The 22,891-nt window shown below is 32.9% G+C and overlaps 2 protein-coding genes and 1 long non-coding RNA gene across 8 annotated transcripts; 1 reads left to right on the top strand and 2 right to left on the bottom strand.

The window, feature by feature from the left end:
- Positions 1-3,799: 3,799 nt before the first annotated feature.
- On the bottom strand, positions 3,800-6,246 carry LOC110775052 (transcription factor bHLH101-like). 2 transcript variants are annotated; one of them, XM_056834670.1, is made up of 3 exons: positions 5,832-6,246; positions 4,842-5,198; positions 3,800-4,185 (listed from the first exon to the last, which is right to left on the bottom strand). In XM_056834670.1, exons 1-3 carry the CDS (start codon positions 6,180-6,182, stop codon positions 4,078-4,080), a joined length of 816 nt encoding a protein of 271 aa, XP_056690648.1. In that variant the 5' UTR covers positions 6,183-6,246; the 3' UTR covers positions 3,800-4,077. The 2 variants fall into 2 exon arrangements, with proteins under 2 accessions (XP_056690648.1, XP_021835345.2); XM_021979653.2 differs by having other exon boundaries at positions 3,801-4,185; positions 4,842-5,201.
- A 2,595-nt stretch (positions 6,247-8,841) lies between these two features.
- Positions 8,842-10,398, bottom strand: LOC130463885 (uncharacterized). Its single transcript, XM_056833168.1, has 3 exons — positions 10,158-10,398; positions 9,942-10,037; positions 8,842-9,686 (listed from the first exon to the last, which is right to left on the bottom strand). Exons 1-3 carry the CDS (start codon positions 10,396-10,398, stop codon positions 8,842-8,844), a joined length of 1,182 nt encoding a protein of 393 aa, XP_056689146.1.
- Positions 10,399-10,409: 11 nt separating this feature from the next.
- On the top strand, positions 10,410-16,505 carry LOC110775049 (uncharacterized). Of its 5 annotated transcripts, none has more exons than XR_008925837.1 (8): positions 10,410-11,059; positions 11,872-12,107; positions 12,266-12,372; positions 12,944-13,007; positions 13,127-13,237; positions 13,436-13,597; positions 13,750-13,826; positions 16,271-16,505. It is a non-coding gene; the product is annotated as an uncharacterized lncRNA (long non-coding RNA). The 5 variants fall into 5 exon arrangements; XR_008925835.1 differs by having other exon boundaries at positions 10,412-11,059; positions 11,779-12,107; positions 13,404-13,597; XR_008925834.1 differs by having other exon boundaries at positions 10,414-11,059; positions 13,404-13,597.
- Positions 16,506-22,891: the final 6,386 nt, after the last annotated feature.

The raw sequence follows: 22,891 nt of genomic DNA on the forward strand, positions 1-22,891 counted from the left end.
AAAAGTGAGCATATTTTCTCAGTCTACCCCCCATTACAAAAATGACATCTTTTCCTCCAGATTTTGGCAATATAGAAATTAAATCCATGGATACATCAATCCATACTTCTTCTTGAATAGTTAAAGGATGTAGCAAGCCTGGATATATAGGCTGATATATCATGCTTGGATGCCTGACATACAACACAGTTCCTAACAAACTGCCTAACATGCTTATATAAACCCTTTCAACCAAAGAGAGCTTTGACTCTTTTTAAGGTTAATTCACTGCCACCATGGCTACTTTCAAGGGTAGAGTGTTGCCAGCTGATGATCTTGTGTCTAAGATCTGAATCAGGCCCCACCACCATATTTTTCTTTCTTCTCAACAACCCATGTTGTAGCTGGTAACCCTCCACTACTTGATGCTAATTAAGAGATTGAACAAAAGAATTTAAACTATCATCAAGTTAATAGCTAGCTATGATCAAGGCTGATAAATTTGAGTCTAGCACATAAACGACCATGCATAACATTTCAGCTCCTTGAATCTTGGAGAGAGCATCAACGGCCAAGTTTCCTTTTCCACTCTTGTATTGAATCTTATAGTCAAATCCCATGATTTTAGAAAATCATAACAGCTGGAATGAAATCAAAATCTTCTGTTGTAATAGCCATTTCAGACTATTTTGATATGACATGATTTCCCATAAGGTACCGCTCCCATTTCCGTACATCAAAGACAATGGCCAGTAACTCCTTCTCATAAACTGAGCATTTCTTCCATTTAGGACCCAATGATCTGCTATAAAGGCTAGAGGATGCCCTTCTTGCATCAAGACATCTCCAATTCCAGTACTAGAAGCATTAGTCTCCACCACAAATTATTTCTCAAAGTTGGGAACAACTAATACTGGTGCTGTAACTAGGGCTAATTTGAGAGATTCAAAAGAACTCTACGATTGATCATTCCATAGGGAGTTACCCTTCTTGAGCTGGTTAAGTAGAGGTTTGTTAACCACATCATAAACCTTAACAAACTTTTTGTAGTAACCTTCCAAACCTATGTTGACAGGGCTAACTTGCACCAAGAACTAGGGGGTATAGAATGATCAAACACTCCCCTTAGAGGTGGAAACTCAGCTAGTTCTTCAAAGACCATGATGTAGGTCGGCTTCAGCTCAGTTAACTCTTCAAACTCCAGATTCTAACTTTGAACTTTTGTGTTGAGACAAGATTGATCAAAGACCTGCATCAAACATAGTTGTGCTGCTGTAGAGAACAGTTTAAAAGAAGGTTCTCCCTCAATTACTACATATTATTAGTGGGAACACCCTTAAGAAAAATTTGTTTTCCCTGTAAGCATAACTCCGTCTTGAGCTTATTGAAATCCCAAGATATAGGTACTAGTAAGCTAAGCCATTGTATACTAAAACGACGTCAAAACTTCCCAATGGAATTAACAACACATCAGTTATAAAAGTGATGCCCTACATCTCCCAAGAAAACCCTTTACAATTATGTTCACAAGCAATGTGATTACCATAAGCTACTATAATGGCTTTGGATGGAATCTTCTCTAACTGACACCCCAACTTCTGAGCAATATTCAAGTCAACAAAGTTGTGTGTACTCCCTGAATATATCAAGATTTGTATAGGCCTTCCCTTCACTAATCCTCTCACTCTCATGGGACTAAACCCCTGACTTCCTGCTAAAGCACTCATTGAGATTTGTGGCTTACTAATCTCCTGTTCCAACACTTCAAGGTCATCAAAATCACTAAGTTCCTCGGACATTTCCCCTAGAATTTCAATTGTGAGTAACAGAGGTTCTTTGAATAAGCAATCACAGTAATAACACTGTCCCTTAGCTATTTTCTCTTGCGTTACATCAGCAGGTAAGTATTTAAAATTTTTGGTTATTTAATTGATTAAGGTCAAGGTAATGTTTGGTTTAGTTTGTCGTGTGGGTAAGAGTGGGGGTTTGTTGCTAGGCAAAAGAGGTACAAATTGCAATGTTTTAATTAGGGATGTAGTATTGTATTTTATAAGGCTTGGTGGTGGTAGTAACCAGGTTTTTCTCTTGAAGTCTAGCCAATTCAATAGCTTTCAGCAATGGTGGAAGGTTTGAAGGCTTTAACAAAAGTTTTTACATCAGGTTTGAGACCCCCGATAAAACTCTCCAAAAGGTAAGCATCTGGTAAAATTTGATTGTCATCAACATCATTGATCTAAGATTTTCAAACTCATCAATATATTCTTCAATTGAATTGACCTGCTGCAGTTTATTAAAGGTTTCAACCACATTTATAGCAGAACTATCCATAAACCTCGCATATAAATCAGCAACAAAATCATTCCAATCCACAATCAAACTCTTCCTCACACATAAGTAATTCATCACTCAACCTTCTGCTTTCTCAATCATGTTGAGAGATGCTAAGCCTTTGATCTTCAGGAATTTTACACAAATCAAAGTATTTGCAAAAAAAAAATCACCCAATCCTAAGATTACTACCAGCAAATTTAGGAAATGGCAGTTTGGGATTCATACCTAAGGTTCTGGTGGAATTGAACCTTGGACTTGAAAATGATATATTATCATGTCTGTTTGACGATTCCTTGAAAGATTACATGAACTTAATCATTTCATCAACTTTATGATCCATTTTTTTGTTCTGATCTTCCAGTTTCTAGTGTTGTTCTTGAAGGTCTTTTTTCCAGGTTTTGAATTGTTCCACCATGGTAGTCTTCCTTCTGGTAGCAACAAGAGTCAGAGTTGATCAAGACAGTGTAACAAGGACAGAGAGTAGGCAATGATCGGCTCTGATACCAATGATAAGGGATCTCACAAGCTCACCTTCAATTGTTGTATAACAGTGACTTCCAGAAAAGTAGAAGAGAAGAGAGTAAGAGAGAATTAGAGAGAATTAGAGAGAGAATGCATAATGAGAGAAGTTGTTCTATTTGATTAATTGAATGCCAAATCCAATGTTCTAGTTTTCTTAATATAGTTGACTCATAACAACTTTTGACATCTAAAAAACTTCTAACAACTCTCCTATTTTTAAGGGATATTTAGGCAAAATTGTCAAAAAGTACCTTCTTTTTGCCTCACTTTGTGAGCTAGTACCTTATATTTCCAGTTTTGTCAAATAGTACCTTGAATTAAAAACTTGTTTTAAAAATGGTACCTTGTTATAACATTCAGACCAAAATTACAATTTTCCGGCCATTGATTCCGGTTGTTGCCACAATTTTAAAGGAAATTATCGCGTGTTCACACGCGCTCATCATCTTACCAAATTCAAAGTACTTCCAGTTGCTTTCCCTCCAAAATAAACGAGTGTAGATCTAAAAGTCTTGTCTAAGTGTTGATGTTCTGTTGTTCGTATAAGAAGTTAACATAGGCGCGTGATTTTTGGCTAGGTTTGTAACACAAACACAATTTTTGGAGGAAATGTTGAATCAATGGCCGGAAAATTATGATTTTGGCCGGAATGTTGCAATAAGGTACCATTTTTAAAACAAATTTTTAATTCAAGGTACTATTTAAAAAATCTGAAAATATAAGGTACTACCTCACAAAGTGAGGCAAAAAAAGGTACTTCTTAACAATTTTGATAGTTTGGACAATAAACTTTCCCGATAAAACTTTTAAGTAACTAACTTGAATAAATCGGATGATTTGATCACATGAATACTTGTGATGAGGCCGATTTTACGACTTATAAATGATTTGAATTATGATGTAAAAATTAACATTAACTTAATAAATCCAAAATCCCTAATTTGATATGGATTAAATTTAAGTTTAAAAAATCCAAATAACTTTCACTCCCATAGCTACTACAAGGAATTCCATTTTTTCTGTAAGTAAAATGAGAACTATGCATAGCTTTTAAAATTTATCTTGCTAATATAATACAATGATGAGATATAATGTGTGATTGTTTTAATAATGAAATCCAATAGATAATTAGGCTAATGGATTTGAATTTTCAGTTACAACTGATTTACAAAAGTTCAAATATATACTAAGGAGTACTAATAACATGTATTTTAGGGTTCTTCCGATCCGATCCGATCCGCTACGCTACACGAATATGGGTACTTCCATCTGCATTTGCATCGGTTGCTTCTGAAGCAAAGACATCAATGTTTCATTCAATTCGTCGAACTTTACAACATAGCTACCTTCCATCTGTTACACCAACATACAAGTATAAGATAAATGTTATTAGAAGGTTTTACAAGTTCTTATTCGATAGATCACATAGGCATATTTATTAAACAAAAAGCAAAGTTGGTGAATGTTTTGTCAAACCGTCTGACAAAAAGCATATTCAATTGTCAAAGTAAAATTCATGTTCAATCATTTATTAATTATATATCAATTGTTTATTTGTTTAGTGGTGATTGTGGCTGAACTTGGTAGGGAGGATCCGTGCTCGATCACCCGCAACAATAATTGGGAGGGGACTGGAACATATCCACTCAGAACTCGCTCCAAATCCGGATTAGCCCTAAGGGTGAACCCGGTTACTAACATCAATTTTTATTTTATTAATTATCTAAATCATTAATTAGACTACAATTTACAATAAGGTTTTTTTTCATATCTTCCCCTTTTAACTTTCAGAATTTTTTATTTAACACCTTATAAAATGTAATTTCATATTTAGCACAATAATTTTATGAAATATTTTGTATTCACCGCCTCATAACAGATTTCATCCAACTTTCCGTCCATATAGACCTCCACTTAACCAACTTGTTTAATTAGAGTGGAATTTACCATAATGTAGCATAAAAAATTACATTTTTGATTTTATAAGGAAAAGATGAAAAGTGACTTACCCACAAATGTATATTGTAGAAAGTTGTTCCTCCGAATGATTGAAAAGAAGAAACATCAATGACAAGATAACCATTCTTCTCGAGCAGCAAAAGAACATGAGATATAGATAGTCTCTCAAATGTTGATATTTGAATCACCATTTCCTTATCACCAAGCTTATTGGCAGAAATCGAACACGAAGCCGTCTCTTTACTTACTATACACTCATTTTGCTTTTGTTCATGGACTGCATTTCCTTGTAAAACCGATAATTTTGATAAAAACACTTCCTTCTTATGAGTTAGATCCTCCACTTGCTTTTGTAGTTGAGGTATATACTCAAGCACCCGCGCAACTGTCGATGGAATACTTAGCTTCTTCTGCAAGAAAATTAAGAATTTAGTTGCTTGCAATTGAGTATTATGAACAAGAACAACATATTATTAGGGCATAATTGTTAAAAGTTATTGTCAATTGACAAAAATTCAATTTATGTATCATTAACCAAAACAAATAGGGTTTTTCTAAGCATACTCCCTCCGTCCCTTAATACTCGCACCGTTTTGACTGGACACGCTTGCCAATGCACAACATTGACCATCAATATCTTTAACTACATATTGTAAAAATTTATAAAAATATAACATTTTGAAAATATATATTAAGATGAAGCCAAAAATATATTATATACTAACATTTGTTTTCGTATACTAGAAATAAAATAGGGTCAAAGTGAATTTTGTGAATAGTGCAAAAAGTCAAAACGATGCGAGTATTAAGGGACAGAGGGAGTATATATAGGATATAAAATCAAATACAATTTTCAAAATATTATTTATTTATTTAGAAATTTATAACGACATGTTGTGTTAATACATGCCTAATAAATTTAATTTTGGAATTTTAAGTGAAGCAAATATTATGTCAATGAAATTTTTTTGCATGAGAAATTTTAATAAATGAAACCAAGAAGATTGAATTATGGAAGTAGGAAAGAACTTAGGCAATACCCTATGATGATGTGCGGGAAGCAAGGCACGTAGAGTAGAATACATATCGTTGATCTTCTTTCTTCGATCTCTTTCACTTGCATTATGATTAAGCTTCTTTGATAACAAGGGATTATTATTATCATTATTATCAAATTGATCCGTTGAACTTGTATCTTGTGGCGATTCACTTTGCTTAGCATGATCATTACACTCCTGATTAACTCCACAATCATCTTGAGCTTGAGAAGACGAATTAAAATTAGCAACAAACATCGAATCGAAATCGAAGTTATCAAAAGCTTGGTTAGTCTCTAATTCTAAGGGATACTCCCATCCTAAAGTAAGGCATAAAGGAGACATTGCCAACATTTTTTTTGATTAAGGGTCTTAATTTCTTTGGTAAGAAGCAAAATGTTTATACTTAGTTATTAAATCTTAATATGATTATGTTATCGTTTAGTTATAATTAGGTGGACTATATATATGCTTTGCATAATTTGACGTTAATTATTTTATTTGAAACATGACAAGTAGGTCAAAAGAGGGTCGAAAAATAATATCTTTTGCTTGGCCCGTGTATAATTGTGTTAATTAATTATGAGATGGATTAAATTAGGGATAAAACAAGAATTTGGTTTTTCTAATATGAAATATATGTGAGATTGGCTCGTGCATTTCTTTAAATGGCTTGTGGATTAATTATTTAATGCTTAATTAATCATCTTTTGAGTGGCTTAGCTTTTGCCTAATCACTTTTGATTAAGATAACATATTATGTCCTTATCGCATATACGGAGTATGTAGTTTCAGTTTCAGAGTACAATTATTTAGTAGCGAGTTATTTTACTACCTCCGTTTTACAATATTTACATCTTTTTCATTTGGGAACTTTTATCAATCAACTTTGACAATATTTCTTTCACTATCATATAAGAAAAAATATAGTCATATGAGATCTTGTTCAATTCGTATATATTAATGCGAAGATTCCGATATCAACTTTTTATAATTTTATTTATATGCTATTAGAGATATTAATGTCTAAATTAAAGAAGCGTGTTGGAATACGTGAAAAGAGAAAGTATGCAAGTATTGTGAAACAGATGTAGTATGTGATTATTAATTGCTATGTTAGTTTAAATGTGTCACATAGACGATACAAATTACAGATGGAGAAATGGATATTCAAATTGAACATGTGGTCCCTATCGTACAAATGTCTTCGGGTTTAACCACTAAGGCAATACATTCCCCTTGGATCAGTGGTAAAGTCACCTTACATTTTCTTAATGAAACTTAATATAGGGTATCTTCCAAAAATGAAACAACCTACATACTCCGTATTTCTAGCAAAATCAACTAATTAAGAAGGTTTTAATACATGATGTTACATAATACATGTCTGAGCTGATGAGAAACTAGGTGCATAAGAAATTATTCTTTCTAAAGTATAACTCAAATATATGGGTGAATTTGATTCTATAACACATAATAAGTCAGAATTATATAATTGTATAATGTGATTAAACAACAACAATATATAATTTTGTCAAATTACATAAAATAAAGAACAAAAACTAAAAATGAGAAAGATTCGTTTTGACATTAAAGATCTCAACATTAATCCAGTTTGTTGCTTAGGAGGGTGATACATTCATTGTAGGTACCACTCCATGAGTCCATGGTACAGAAGTAAACAGAACCAACGTGATTAAGAATGTTAAATAATTAATTAATCCAACTAATTAATCGAGTCTTAAAAAGTGCTCGTGCCACACAGTGCAGGGCACATGCCCAGGCGGCCATATTACATTAGGAAAGTTAACTATGCTTGGCCCGTTGGGCGCTAGCTACCAGCTTAGCAGAGTTGAAGGTACCTCAATTTAATTATATTTAATTATATAATTAATAAACCTACTCCTTTTATTAATATGGACTTAATATAATGTGGACAGGATTTTATTGGAAGATTTACTTGAATGAATACAGGGTTGACAAATTTTATAGTTTTTATTTTTTGAAAGAAGTAAAAATAATTACTACTCCATACTTCCATAGTTTGTTCATGGTCATAAATGGGAAGTGATAAATCCAAGGAAAATTTTACTTATTCCAAGAAAATCAACATTTTTTTAAAGTTGATTTCCTTAGAAGAAGTGAAATTATTCCTTGGATTTATCATTTGCCGTCATAAATCATTACCTGCCAAACTGGATAAATCTTAGTGTCATATAAAGTACTCTATGACACTAAGATTTATCCAGGTTTGCAGGTAATGATTTATGACCATGAACAAATTAACGAGTTAGACCATGATGTACTCCCTCCGCTTTTTTTCATTCTTTATGTTTGGCCTTTTGTATATTTATTAACGAATGATTAATTTGCATTGAGATTTCTCTTTTTTTTAATTTAAACAAGGAAAATTACGTTTATTTATAATGTTTTCACTCTTATCAAAATTATATTGGGAAAATAAGAACAATTTAATGTCCCAATAGAAAAGTGTGATATATTAAATTACCCGTTGAATTTAATTGGTTAAAATAATCATTTGACACAAATTTTGATAGAATATTAAAACATTTATGTGATAATATAAAAGGAAATATAAAAAATATTTCGAAACACCCTAACAGGAAAACGTAAAGAACAAAAAGAAACGAAGGGAGAAGAATTCACTGATGTAGAATTTTAGATTTCATAAACTCGTGTCATAAATATCGCTCCTTTTATACTTTTCCGACTATTATACTTAGTTGAGATCATATTAAATTTACTATACTACTAGATTAGATCCCGTGCACGCACGGATTTTGATCATTTTTTTTACAAAATATTTAACTAAATATCTCCCATACTACTTCATAGTTATAACATTTTTAACATACACGTTTAAATTTATTCATCTAACGTGGATAATTTTTTTTTTTTGGCAAATAAGAGTTTTACTACCAAAGGGAGGAAAGTTTAGGCAAACTGCCCTGTTACAAGCTCAAGCAAAACTGCTACTAGAGCCTTAATACACTTATCTACTCAAGTTTAACAAAGTAGAGCTTAATACATCAGAAGATCTACTAGCTACATGGAACTGAATCTGTCTAAACAGCATCTCAGGGGTTTTACAAACCTGATTGTACACAACTTCATTCCTATTCAACCAAATGGAACAAATACATTCAGCAAAGAACATTCCCAGCAGCTTGTGTCTACTCCCACTCCTTTTACAGCTCTTAATCACCCACTGCATCTCATTGCCAAAGGGTTCTGGTCTTCTCTTAAAATGCAGCAAATCCAACACTTTCTGCCAGACTCTGCAAGATAAGGTGCAAGTAAAGAACAAATGTTCAGCAGATTCTGAACACATGCTGCATACAGGACATACTTCAGAAGTAACAACCCCCCATTTAAACAACCTGTCCAGGGTAGGTAGCCTTTTCCAAATAGCAATCCACATGATGAAAAGGCTTTTAGGAGTTGCCAAATTGTTGCATAAGAGTCTCCTCCATGGAAATTTAGGATGATCCCCACATAACTTCCTATACATCGGTTTGATTGAGAAACAACCATCCTTCTCAACAGCTGACCATCCACCAACATTAGTAACCAGCTCCTTACAACCAATAATCTTCTTCAATGACCAGGACATAGTAGAAGGGCAATGAACATCAGCAATGGGCCTCCCTTTCATATAATACCCATCTACCCACCTGGACCAGAGCCTATCTTTCTTATGAGTGATGGCCCACAGAAGCTTGCACACAACTGCCTTATTCCATATCTCCATATCTTTGATATTCCAGCCACCAGCAGTTTTAGGTAAACACATATGAGACCAAGCAACAAGGGCTTTCTTGGAACAATCAGTACCTCCTGTCCATAAGAAAATTCTGCAGTAGCTTTGAACTTCCTTAATAACTTTCTTAGGTAACACAAATATCTGACACCGAAAGGACTGTAGGCTAAGAAGAATGGTTTTAACTAGCTAAAGCCTGCCAGCATAGGACAGATATCTTACAGTCCAACTCTTAGCTCTACTCAGCACTTTATCAACTAAAGGTTTGCATTGAGAATATGACAGTTTCTTGGTAAATAAGGGAACACCCAAATACCTAAAAGGAAACTCACCAGGAGGAATATTCAAGGTGAGCATGATTTGTTGCTGAATGTCTGAACTTACACCACAGATATAGGCATTACTCTTATCCAAATTGGCTTCCAACCCTGAGGCCTTTGAAAACAACATGAACTTCTAAAACAACATATGAGTTGAAATAGGATCTGCTCTAGCAAACATAAGCAAATCATCTGCAAACATGAGATGAGTGATATTCAGCTTCTCACATTTTGGATGAAAATTGAAGTTTGGATCAGCTTTCAACTGCATGAGACTTCTGGATAAGTACTCCATACCAATAGCAAAGATAAAGGGGGATAAAGGATCACCTTGCCTTAACCCTTTTTTAGCAGGAAAAGGAAGACAAGGTTGACCATTAATAAGAATGCTATAAGTGACAGAAGAAATACACTCCATAATCCACCTAAGAAACACCTCTGGAAACCCTAACTCCTTCATAACATCCATCAAATAACTCCATTCAATGGAATCATAGGCTTTCTTTAAGTCAACCTTAATCATGCATCTAGGAGAGAGGTTCTTCCTGTTATATCCTTTCACAAGCTCACACTAGTAGAAAAATCGACATGTGCTTCCCTTCAAGTGCGGGTTATTTAGTAAATTGGCAGCACTTGAGATCACTAAAAAAAAAAGAAAAAAATACATTATCACAAGTGCGGGTCATTATAGAAAATTGGCAGCACTTGAGTTTAAGTGCGGGCTTTGAAACTCAAGTGCGGGCTCATTTCACAAGTTCCGCACAAAAGTTTCTAAAATTACAATTGCAAAAAAAAAAAGACAATTCTAAAATTAAAGAAGCCTCATCTTTCTATCCCTGATTCTTCTCCCTCTTCACCTTCGTTTTCTCGTCGTCGTCGCTTCCTCACTGCCAAACCTCTTCGTCGTTGCGTAGTTGTTCATGGATGTTGTAGGGTTGATTGTTGCAGTAGCTCCACCCTCCATCTCACTTGTCTCTGCGCTCTCCCTCATCTCCAGTCTGTACCGCCGCCGCCAACGGTGGTCCTGAATCCAATATCAACTAGGCAGAGATGAAGAATGAACTAGAATCTTCGAGTCGCCCTAATTTGAAGAAATCGTTCAACTATCCTGCTGAATTCAAGTTGCCCATGTAATTCCTCTTTCCCTCTTTGTGATTTAATCTACGTTTTAGTTTCAATTCATCTGTAGAATTCAATTCCAATTCATCTATAGATTTCCCAGTTATCAATTCACCAATTTCTGCTTAATTATTCAATAAATTATCAAACGAATTTCTATTGTGCTAAAGAACTAATTCAGTCCCAAATATAAAGAATTGGGTTTTTGTTTTTTAACTTTCTTATAATTATTTGTGCAGAATTATGTTGAGTGTCAATTTGATTATCTTTTCTTTCTTGAAAATTAGCTGATGACTTCACATTAAATTATGCATTATTCTTTATGGAGTAGCAATCAAAATGCTCGTTGAACTTAATTGACAGTGTAATACTCCTAGCAGGCTTCCCTAATTGAATTGGTTCATTCTTAGGAAGCAAAAAGTTCATTTGTTAAGAACAACAAGTTAATTGTGATTGTTAAGGGACACGAATCAAAATTAGTTTGGAATTTCATCTTCCCAGCTGAACTTGTCCATTTTTTGTGGTGTCATATTATGCTTTTCAGTTGTCATGATTTGATACTTAAGAATATTTCAAATCAAAACCCATATGTGTCTTCAAATTGTATTTTTGGGACGCTTCTGACTGTTTTACGCTAGTTTATGTCTGGACTGCTGCTATTGTTTACTGCTCTAGTTACTAATGTTGTTGTTTACTGCTGCTGCATACTGTCTGCATCTATTCTGAACAGCTGCTGCTGCTCTTGTGCATCATTTTATGCGTCACCAATATTGGTGCTTCTTTCTTTAATGATGCACGTCTCATATCAGCAAGTTCTTTTTAGGTCAACTAGTTCCATGGTACTTAGTCTCGTGGTAGTCTACAGAGCCATGCAGTGTTGCAGCAGCTGGTGTGGGTGTTTAGGGCCGAATTGTGCTTTGTTCTGGTCATCAGTAGAAGGATGTTGGGTGTTGGTTATAGCTGGTTGCTTAAACTCAATTGCAAGTTTGCAATGCTACCAGAAAAAGGGTCTTTAAAGTTAGATGTCGCAAACGCATAGCTGCTGATTGTTGAGGTTTGGTAAGAGTTGGCCTTGGTTGACTTTTTCTAATATGTTGTTTGGTCTGTTGTGTCTGATCTGCACTGTTGTGTTATACATATCTGCTTTTCTACTATTGTTCTACTTCTAGGGTTTCTGTTTCTACCCTTTAAAATCCTTGCAATCTTATATGCTGCAGTGCCGATTCAAAAGCAGATTGTTGCAAACTCTGTTGTCCAAATGATTTTTGCGCTGGCATTCATAAAGATTAGCTTGCTTTACGTGGAGCTTAAGAAGATTCACGAGGTTAGTTATTTGTGCATTTGTTTCTTGTCATTTTTTATCCATGATTTCAGTCACTTGTTCTCTTTCTTATAGTTTAAGATTGTTCCATAAGTTGACATTTACTTTTAAAAACCCATGCTGGGAAAACTTTGAGCTTCTTGGTTTAAAAGTTGGTCTTTATTTCTTAGAGTATCCTATTAGATGGATGGAGCTTTGTAACTTTTCAAGTTTTTTTCCCCGTAACTACAATGTTTGGTAGCTAGTACAAAAAAGCTCAGTTCACAATTGTTGTTCTGATCTAGTGAACTGAGTTTGTGAAATGAAAGATCAGATCCGAAGCATCAGATCAGAAGCATGCTTGTGAACTGATCTGCTTTGGATCGGATCTTTCAGTTCACAAACTCTGTTGCTGCTTCTGATCCGTTCTTCATTTCTGTTGCGAGAAGATAAGAACACTCACAAATGACTGCTTCTTGTGTTGAACTATAGACTATTACATACTGAGCATTTCTTGTACTGATCTGCTATACTGATCAGTTCACCAGATCAGAACAGCAGTTGTGAACTGATTTGCTGTGAACTAATGCCGCAGATTTGTTGTGAACTGATTCTGGGATGGTGAACGAAAGTCGTAGCATTGATTGTCACTTATTGAGGTTGGATGCCTAATCTCTGTCTTTTTGTAATGACTGGATTTCATGGTAATATTGTTGTCTTTTTGTGACATGATGCATTAAGTTTTTATTATTCACTTTTTGAACCATTTTTCAAACAGGTCAGATCTCTTTTCGGAGTCTCAGAGGATTCAATAAACAATCCAAACCCGAACCCGGGGTATTCCAGATGCTCGCACATATCTTTTAGCTTTGAAGGAGATACGACTCAAGTATGTGTACAATACTAAATGTTTTCCTTGCTGTTGTAGTATCTCCCTACCCGTACACATTTTACATGAGCTATTGGATATATATTTATATATATATAAATTTCAATTAGCCATTAATCTTATCTAGTTCAGCTATGCTAAAATCTGTCTGCATTTTTCTGTTTAGGGTAACAAGCTGGTTGACATTTTTCTGTTTAGGGTAACAAGCTGGTTGACATGGTTCATATTTCTTTTGTGCGAAAGCGTTATCCATCTTACACAATCTGCAATCTCGACAAGGCGATCATCCACTAGTGGATGATCGCCTTGTCGAGATTGCTGTATCAACAAATCAAGAACTTCGTTTTCTTTCTATGCAAGGTAGATGTTTCCAACCAGTTATCATATTTCGTAAAGCGCAAAGCATGCATGTTCAATAAATTGAAAAAGTTCCAACTTGACACTTTTTTTTTTTTAATGTACTTTGCTTTTGGTTGGTAACATCTTACTCTTTTTTCTCACGGGTTCTATAGGTGTTTGCATGACATCTTCGCTATTTGGTAAATATGAAGATGGGGACATCGTGAATAAGTTACAAGAGATGTATGAGGTATATGGAATTTATCTATATCTATTTAGGTAAAAGGTTTAGAATATCTATTTGGATTCATTCGTTAAGAGTTAAGAACGAAAACGACAATTTTAGTCAAAATAATGACATATAACAATCAAACGACCCTTAAATGTGCATAACTTGACTAAACTAGGTAATAATGAGAATTATAAACATAAACCTAAGTACATTAAACATGTAAAAGGTTTAGAATATCTATTTAAATTCATTAGTTAAGAGCTAGGAGCAAAAACGACAATTTTAGTCAAAATATGACATATAACGATTAAACGACCCTTACATGTGTATAACTTGACCAAACAAAGTAAGAATGAGACTTAGAAACATAAAACCAAGTATGTTAAACATGTATATGGTTTCAAATACTTTTTAGGCTCATTAGTTAAGAGTTAGGAAAGAAAACGACAATTTTAGTCAAAATATGACATATAACGATCAAACAACCCTTAAGTGTGCATAACTTGACCAAACTAGGTAAGAGTTAGACTTAGAAACTTAAAACCATATATGTTAAACATTTATATGGTTTGAAATACCTTTTTAGGTTCGTTAGTTAAGAGTTAGGAGCGAAAACGACAATTTTAGTCAAAATATGACATATAACAATCAAACGACCCTTAAATGTGCATAACTTGACCAAAATAGGTAAGAATGGGACTTATAAACATAAAAACAAGTATGTTAAACATGTGTATGGTTTCAAATACTTTTTTAGGTTCATTAGTTAAGAGTTAGGAGCGAAAACGACAATTTTACTCAAAATATGACATATAAGGATCAAACGACCCTTAAATGTGCATTACTTGACCAAAATAGGTAAGAATCAGACTTAGAAACATAAAACCAAGTATGTTAAACATGTATATGGTTTCAAATACCTTTTTAGATTCGTTATTTAAGAGTTAGGAGCGAAAACTACAATTTTAGTCAAAATATGACATATAACAATCAAACGACCCTTAAATGTGCATAACTTGACCAAAATAGGTATGAATGAGACTTAGAAACATAAAACAATTATGTTAAACATGTATATGATTTCAAATACCTTTTTAGGTCCATTAGTTAAGAATTAGGAGCGAAAACGACAATTTTAGTCAAAATATGACATATAAGGATCAAAAGACCCTTAAATGTGCATAACTTGACCAAAATAGGTAAGAATGAGACTTAGAAACATAAAAACAAGTATGTTAACTAGGGGTGTTCATAATTAAAAAACCGTAACCGCGTACCGTACCGAAAACCGAAAAAACCGACCTAAATGGGCGGTAAACCGAACCGAAAAAATAATATAAGCGGTTACAGTAACCGAACCGGCAAAATTAACGGTTAAACGGGTTAGTTACGGTTACAATTTTTGACAAAACGGTTAACCGAATAAACCGAAATTTATTTTTTCAAAAAAATAATTCAATTAAATTTAGTTGGAGGTGACAAAATCACAAAATTATAGGTAAAGTATTTAAGTAAAAAAATGTTTGTTTGTGCACAACTAGCCCAATTAGTGTACTTACTTCTTAGACTCTTAGCCCATTAGTCCTTTCTTGAAACAATAAGTACGTTACTTCGTAATTTTGTTTGAAGTTGATGAACTTGTGTAATTTTAGACATTGTTTACACTTATTTTTGTTTGACTTGATCTTCTATTTCAGATTGTTATTTTTTGTAAAAAAATAATACGATAAATGTGATCCAAAATAAAAATAAATAATTTAATAGCGGTTTATGGTTAACCGGGTAACCGTACCGAAACTGCGGTTAACCGTTTAAACGGTAACCGGTTTAAACGGTACGGTTACGGTTCATGAAAATGCCTAACCGAAATTTTCGGTTACCGAACCGAATCAAGTTTCGGGACGGTTAACCACCCATGAACACCCCTAATGTTAACCATGTATATGGCTTCAAATACCTTTTTAGGTTCATTAGTTAAGAGTTAGGAGCGAAAACGACAATTTTAGTCAAAATATGACATATAACGATCAAACGACCCTTAAATATGCATTACTTGACCAAACTAGGTAAGAATGAGACTTAGAAACATAAAACCAAGTATGTTAAACAATTATATGGTTTGGAATACCTTTTTAGGTTCATTAGTTAAAAGTTAGGAGCAAAAACGACAATGTTAGTAAAATTATTACATATAACGATCAAACGACCCTTAATTGTGCATAACTTGACCAAATTAGGTAATAATGAGACTCATAAACATAAAAACAATATGTTAAACATGTAAAAGGTTTAGAATATCTATATAGGTTCATTAGTTAAGAGTTTGGATCGAAAACGACAATTTTATTCTTTATTTCATTGGTATGAGCAAATTAAGTCTTACTTTATTTTACGATACAATATTTATAACATAACTAACTAAAGTATACATATATTTTTTTTTTATTGTCGATCTTCGTAAGGTACTCAAAAATTCGAGGGAGGAGCCTTTCACGATTGAAGAGATAAATGAAGTTCGAGAAAAGTTGGCAAACTTCATTTCTAGTGATTGTCTTTGATATTTTCTTGTACTAAATTTTAGTATTGTTTTTGATATTTCCTTGTAATGAATTTTAGGTTACGGATGCTAGTTTTTTATGACTGTTATGTAATCGAGTTTTCAACTGTACAATTTAATTATCTATATAATTGGGTACTTTTTTATATGATGTATGGAGGTTAAGTAGTAGCGTGGTCCAATTATATAAAATATGTGGCAGGAAAATAGGATATATAACAAATACGGCTCGTTTATAGGCTCGTATATATATCACAAGTGCGGGCTCATTCCCAAAATTGGCAGCACAAAAGTTGTCAAGTGCGGGCTAATTTACAAAATTTCCAGCACAAAGTTTGTCAAGTGCGGGCTCATTTTAAAAATTGGCAGCACAAAAGTTGTCAAGTGCAGGCACATTTAAAAAATTGGCAGCACAAAGTTTGTCAAGTGCGGGCACGTATTCGAAAATTGGCACCACAAACTTTGTCAAGTGCGGGCACGTATTCGAAAATTGGCAGCACAAAGTTGTCAAGTGCGGGCACATTTTCTAAATTGGCAGCACAAAAATAGTTTTGTGCGGGCTCATATATTGGCAGCACTTGAGAAATGCCAAGTGCGGGCAGGCCATGTGCTGCACATGTAAAAGCCCGCACTAAACCCCTTAAAATGAGCCCGCACTTGAGGTTTTTTCCTCTAGTGTCAGTGGCCAATAAAATGTTATATGAGATGATTCTTCCTGGAATAAACCTGCTTGGCAGTCACTAACAATAGAGCCAATCACCTTCTGAAGTCTGCTAGTCAAGATTTTGGAAATAATCTTGTAAATAGTTGTACAGCAAGCAATAGGTCTAAATTCCTTGACCTTAGATGGGTTAGGAACTTTAGGAACTAGGGTAACAGTAGTACAGTTCACTTGCTTCAGCATCTTCCTGTTATCAAAGAAATCCATAATAGCAGCATACACATCAATTTTAATTATCCCCCATGTTATTTTGAAGAAAAATGCATTAAATCCATAAATCCCTGGTGCCTTATTGTCATCAATCCCCTTCAAGGCTAGATCAATCTCCCCTTCAGTTACTGGCTGGCACAAAGATAATCTGGCAGAATTGCTCAGTGTGGGGCCATCTCTCATAGTGGGAAGGTCAATCAAAGGCAAGGAGCTAGCCCTTGTACCAAGCAGCTGCCCATAAAACTTAAAATGCTAGCCCTTGTCTAACGTGGATATTTAAAATGCTAATATGGTAATTTGACCAAAATATTGTGTAATATATTTTTCATTATTAATATAGCAATTTGACTAAAATATTACCAATTTAGAATAATTATTATTACGTCGTATCTACTATTGCCATAATTTACAAACTAAATTTTATTTCCATACAAAAATAGTTTATTAAAAAAAGGTAGAGAATAAAAATAAAATAAAACAGATACACCTTTTTAGGAAAGTGGTTTTTGACGGGAAAAAAATCTCACCAGGAATTGACACGTGTCATTCCTAGTGTCTCTTTTAGTATATAGTAATAGATTCTTAAGAGTTAAGGACATAGGGACTCTTATCGTAAACCTATTTCTATATGACATGTCATCTTTCTACTATAATTTAATACTTCATATAAAAATTAAGATTTCTTCAGACTCAAACAAATTCAGTTTTTCACCTCTAAAACTCATTAAAAACTTCTCAATTAAATATCAGGTTATTTTATTCAACTCGTACATTGAATTTTAGGTTATGTCTCGGTTTCTTTAGATTCGATTTAAAACTTTATCACGACACAACCACTTGAAATCTTGAAAGTTCCAAATTGTTTCTTCTTATTCTAAAATAGGAGGGGGCATATATCATGTAAGCAAGACCCAAGTTTTAAGACTTGGGCTAATCTCTTGTCCCTATCCATATGCCATATGTTTTTTTACTTGGGCTAATTGTGTCCACTTGCATATGCTAATCCTGGGCTAATATAATAATACTTGCAAATTGAAACGATAATTCAGGATTATGACTGTTTAAGTAGTCCTACTGCGATTCACTCATTGAATCATATATGTGACTGTTGGGCTTTTTTTCTGTGGTAGTGTGCTGCACTAAAAACATAAGTTATGTGGCTCGTTAGTTTCATGGACTTGTGCAATTCTATGGGCTTGGAATTTAACCGATGTACAATAAATTTATTATAAATTTTTAGAAAAGACGATCTAATGGTTAGACCATTTTTATGCATTGGAACCAATTAGTTATGCACTTTAACTAATTAGTTAACCACTGAAACAATTAATTAAGTCTAAAATTCAATTAGTTAAGCAACGAAACCAATTAGTTATGCAACCGAACCAATTAGTTAAGTACCGAACCAATTAGTTAAACAACGAAACTGATTAGTTAACCAATGATATCAATTAGTTAAGATTTTATGAGTTTTAGTTAATAATAAGTTTGTTCAAAACTAATAACTATTCGACTCATAAATTTAACAATTTGTCTTTATACCTTAACTATTTTGTTATTCAATTAGTTATGATTTTATTACTTTTAGTTATGTTTTACACTAGTTTAGTTAGTACCAAAAAAAGTGGTCTAACCGTTAGACGGTCTTACACAAAAGTTTCTCATTTATTGTGCATCTTATGCGTGCAAAATCTTTTGCTTTATATCCTTCGTTGGGCCTTGACTTGTTAGCAAACGTCAACTAATAATCATTGTTATACTTCGTACAAGCCAACTCTTAGAGTAACCCCTAATGGTTGTACTCGGGTACAGCCAGCTCTGGTTGTAACCAACCTCCCCCCCCCCCCCCAAAATAATTGTTGTACTTCGTACAATCATTGTTTGTTCTTTCTTGTACTATTTTTTCTTTCATGCTGTTTTTTAAATTCATCATAAAATTGTTCATAGTTGTTATATTGTTTGTTCTTTCTTCTGGAATTTTATGTTCTTTTTTATATTGTTTGTTCTTTTTTGTTGAATTATTTGTTTTTTCTTGTTTATTTGTTTGTTGATAATAATCATCTGGTTAATGTTCATAAATTAAGCTCTTCATTCATCTTTATGTTTTTACAAGCGCCTGTATTGTTTGTTCTTTCTTTTTGTATTGTTTGTTCTTTCTTGTTGTTATTTAAATTCATCATAAAATTGTTCATAACTTTGTATTGTTTGTTTTTTCTTCTGAAATTTTATGTTCTTTTTTATAGTGTTTGTTCTGTTTTGTTGAATTGTTTGTTCTTTCTTGTTTATTTGTATGTTCATAATAATCATCTGGTTAATGTTCATAATGAAATTGTTCGTACTTTTTGTTTTATTTGTTTATACCTTTTGTATTCTTTGTTCTTTCTTGTTCTATTACTGAGCATCTTTTAAACCCTTGTTCTTTCTTTTTAACCTATTTGTTTCCTTTGCATGCTCTTCATTTTCAAATCAGTAAATATTCATTTTTAAATTAGTTTTGGTCATCATATCAAATTATTTACTATTTTCATTTTCAGCCTACAACAATGAGGAAATTGAAACCGTGAAAGTCAAATATTGTGTTCAAATCACACTTCATACACACATTCAAAAGTATAAGAACTCGAGACTACATCAAAAGAAAGATTCAAGATTGAAGATATAGAAAAATAAGTTGATGATTTCTACCAATATCTTGTAATTCGAGTACAATTTTATATAGGCAATGCCTAAAATATTCAATTTTTTGGTAAAATATGTTATTTGACATGTTTTAATAGCTCAATATATGTAAATACATGTTCAAAGTAATAACATAGTAATGCAATAACTAAGTTCATTTTAAAATTAGATAATACACATTTCACAATCAGTAGATAAATGTTCATTTCTAAATTGGTTGAATAAATGAGGATTGCCAAATAATTAGATAAACGTTCATATTCGAATGAGTAGATAAATGTTCATTTCCAAATAAATAAATAAATTTTCATTTCATTTCACATGGGTCGAATATCTCCTATGCAGTCTTTCGTGTTTGATTTAGTAAATGGCATTGCTTAATCCAAAACAATTTTAAATTCTGTGTAAATAGATCTTAATACCCAATATGTATTAAGTTTCGCCTTGGTCCAATATTGATAAATAATTTTAAATCTAAGTCATTACCATTTGAATGTTATTTTGCAATAGAGAGATATGTATGATACACATAGGATCAATTTAATTTTACGTACTCCCACTAAACTTCTTATACTCTATAAGAATCATGTACATTTTATGAAACTAATTTTTTTTTTATCTTCACTAAAATACAGTTCCAATTCCCAATTGCTTGCCTAAATCCATACTTGGATTTCATAAGCTATTATTTATTTTCAAGCATTAATTAGATCCACAAATCCTACGACATATCATGTGCAAATTTTCTTCAAAATTTTAATTTAGGAAGACGTTTTGTCATCCTATTGCCATATGTACCAATATGCAATCATTGCTTGATTCATAGACTGAAGCATTTCGATTATGCATGAGGTTTCAACAAAATAAACATTGTGAATTTGTTTGTAACCTTTAGCAACCAATCTAGCTTTGTGTGAAAACACAATTCCATGTTTTATGCATGCTTTTTATCTTTAAAACCAATTTGAAACCAATAGGTGTAAATCCATTCTTGCAGATCAACAAAATTTTAATTTTGCCATCAAAACACCGAGTCTTTTTTATGGCCTCTAACCATTTAAAACAATGAGTCTATATATGGTCTCTAACCATTTTAGGGAATCTGGGTTTCGTCTTAGCTTTCTTACAAGTCGCAAACTCAATACTATTCATGATAATAGTTTGACTACAAGTTGTAGGTTTATTTACTATCTAATAGAAGAATCTCATACTATCAGTGACCTAAAATCTATGCCTACATGGGTATAGAACTTAAAACAATAGAATATTAATAGATACTTTAAAGTCCTTTGAATATTCTATTCTCCTTGAAGGACTTGTAAAGTCTTCTGAGATATATATTCTTTAAAGCCATTTCTGAAATCCTTTAAGTGTTCGGATTTTTTGAAGAACTTCTAAAAGCCTCCGAAATGTCCGTTTATGTTTTTTGTTTGCCTCGATGACTTTCGAGGTCTATTTTCTCCTACTTGTTATTTTGGAAACGATTCTTCAAAAGGACACCATTTCGAGCAAACAAACATTACGTTCTCAAAATCAGTGGTTGAAATAACACCATTGTGTCTCATTTGAATAAATCACAATGAAACATATACATATATATATATATATATATATATATATATATATATATATATATATATATATATATATATATATATATATATTTAGGCCATAGTTTTTTGAATAACAAACACTAAGCTCCCACTGAGTTTAGGAATTCTCAGATATATATATTTTGAAAAGATATTATGTATTACTTTTCAATAGCTTTGAAGAATTTTGTTTAGTGTGATGGTGGTTGAGCATTTTATTTAGAAATTGCAGGAAAAATCTTTATGATTCATCATTGATCTAATCAAGCACCAATTGACTTCGATCATTCTAATTTAGACATACCATATCTCGTGGAGCTGAATCGTGAAATTACAACACACAATCATTGGATGATCATTCTTGGTTTTTGTAATCATCAACTTGATCTAATCTAGATCTTATGATTTCTAGTTAAGTATATTTTATACTTCTCTGTGAATCTTTGGACTAGTCAACTGATTAAAACTCATATCACATTGAGTAAATAAAGCCGTATTCACTCAAACCCAACTCAAATGATAAAGTCATAAAATCTTTCTTTAGCTTTGAACTCTATTGTCTAGGTGCTAGCTCTAACAATAATTCATTTCTTTTCTTACTTTCAACAAATAAGACTAGATTGTCTTGAATGATCTAGAAATCACTCAATTTCAAAAGTCCATCAAAATGGAGTTTTAGAATGTTAATTTATTGATATGGTCTAAGCAATAATGCCAAAGATTAGTGGAACTCAAATCAAGAGATTTATTTAAACCTAGTAAAGTTTTTATTGTTAAAGAGTTGGTTGTTGTAATCAAGCATACACGAACTAGCCCTTAAATGACTATTTCATTCAAACAAACAAACAAACAAACCCCTTTTATGTTTTCCTTGAATGTGAGTCTTTCTGTGTTTGAAACAGAAATTTAGGTATGCCTATTATGGAACAAAATAACCATTAAGTTCCAGTCTTGAAACGGACTTAAAAAAAATTAGGTGACTCTACAACTAATGTAGCAATGTCATGCTTCATTTCCCGCTTGTAGGTCATTAGTGTAGCCTAGCTTCCATTGTTTGAGTTATTACTTAAGTAAGAACCTCAAGCGGTATATGATACCAAGGAAGTTTAATTTCTATGTCACTTCTCCTTAAACATAAACTTATAGGTAGAAACGGAATTGTAAATTCCTATCACTTGTTCCTTATTTTCCTATTTATTGTACCCTTTCTTATAGGCTTAAGATTTAACTTCTCAAGTGTTAACTTTGGCGGAAAACTATCACTAATCGATCTAAAAGTAAGCAAGTGTTATCTTGGAATGACACCTTTTAACTCAATTTTAAG

The sequence above is a fragment of the Spinacia oleracea genome, chromosome 1, assembly GCF_020520425.1.
Source record: "Spinacia oleracea cultivar Varoflay chromosome 1, BTI_SOV_V1, whole genome shotgun sequence".
Lineage (NCBI taxonomy): Eukaryota > Viridiplantae > Streptophyta > Magnoliopsida > Caryophyllales > Amaranthaceae > Spinacia > Spinacia oleracea.

Bases quoted from the DNA above. Each gene is read 5' to 3' on its own strand.
- LOC110775052 (XM_021979653.2), bottom strand. From the start codon at position 6,182: ATGTTGGCAATGTCTCCTTTATGCCTTACTTTAGGATGGGAGTATCCC. The intron at 5,202-5,831 runs GTATTGCCTAAG...ATTTTCTTGCAG, and splicing joins TTCCCGCACATCATCATAGG to AAGAAGCTAAGTATTCCATC. The intron at 4,186-4,841 runs GTAAGTCACTTT...TTGGTGTAACAG, and splicing joins TCTACAATATACATTTGTGG to ATGGAAGGTAGCTATGTTGT.
- LOC130463885 (XM_056833168.1), bottom strand. From the start codon at position 10,398: ATGGATGTTATGAAGGAGTTAGGGTTTCCAGAGGTGTTTCTTAGGTGG. The intron at 10,038-10,157 runs GTGAGAAGCTGA...CAAAGGCCTCAG, and splicing joins CTTCAATTTTCATCCAAAAT to GGTTGGAAGCCAATTTGGAT. The intron at 9,687-9,941 runs GTGAGTTTCCTT...TCTTATGGACAG, and splicing joins CACCTTGAATATTCCTCCTG to GAGGTACTGATTGTTCCAAG.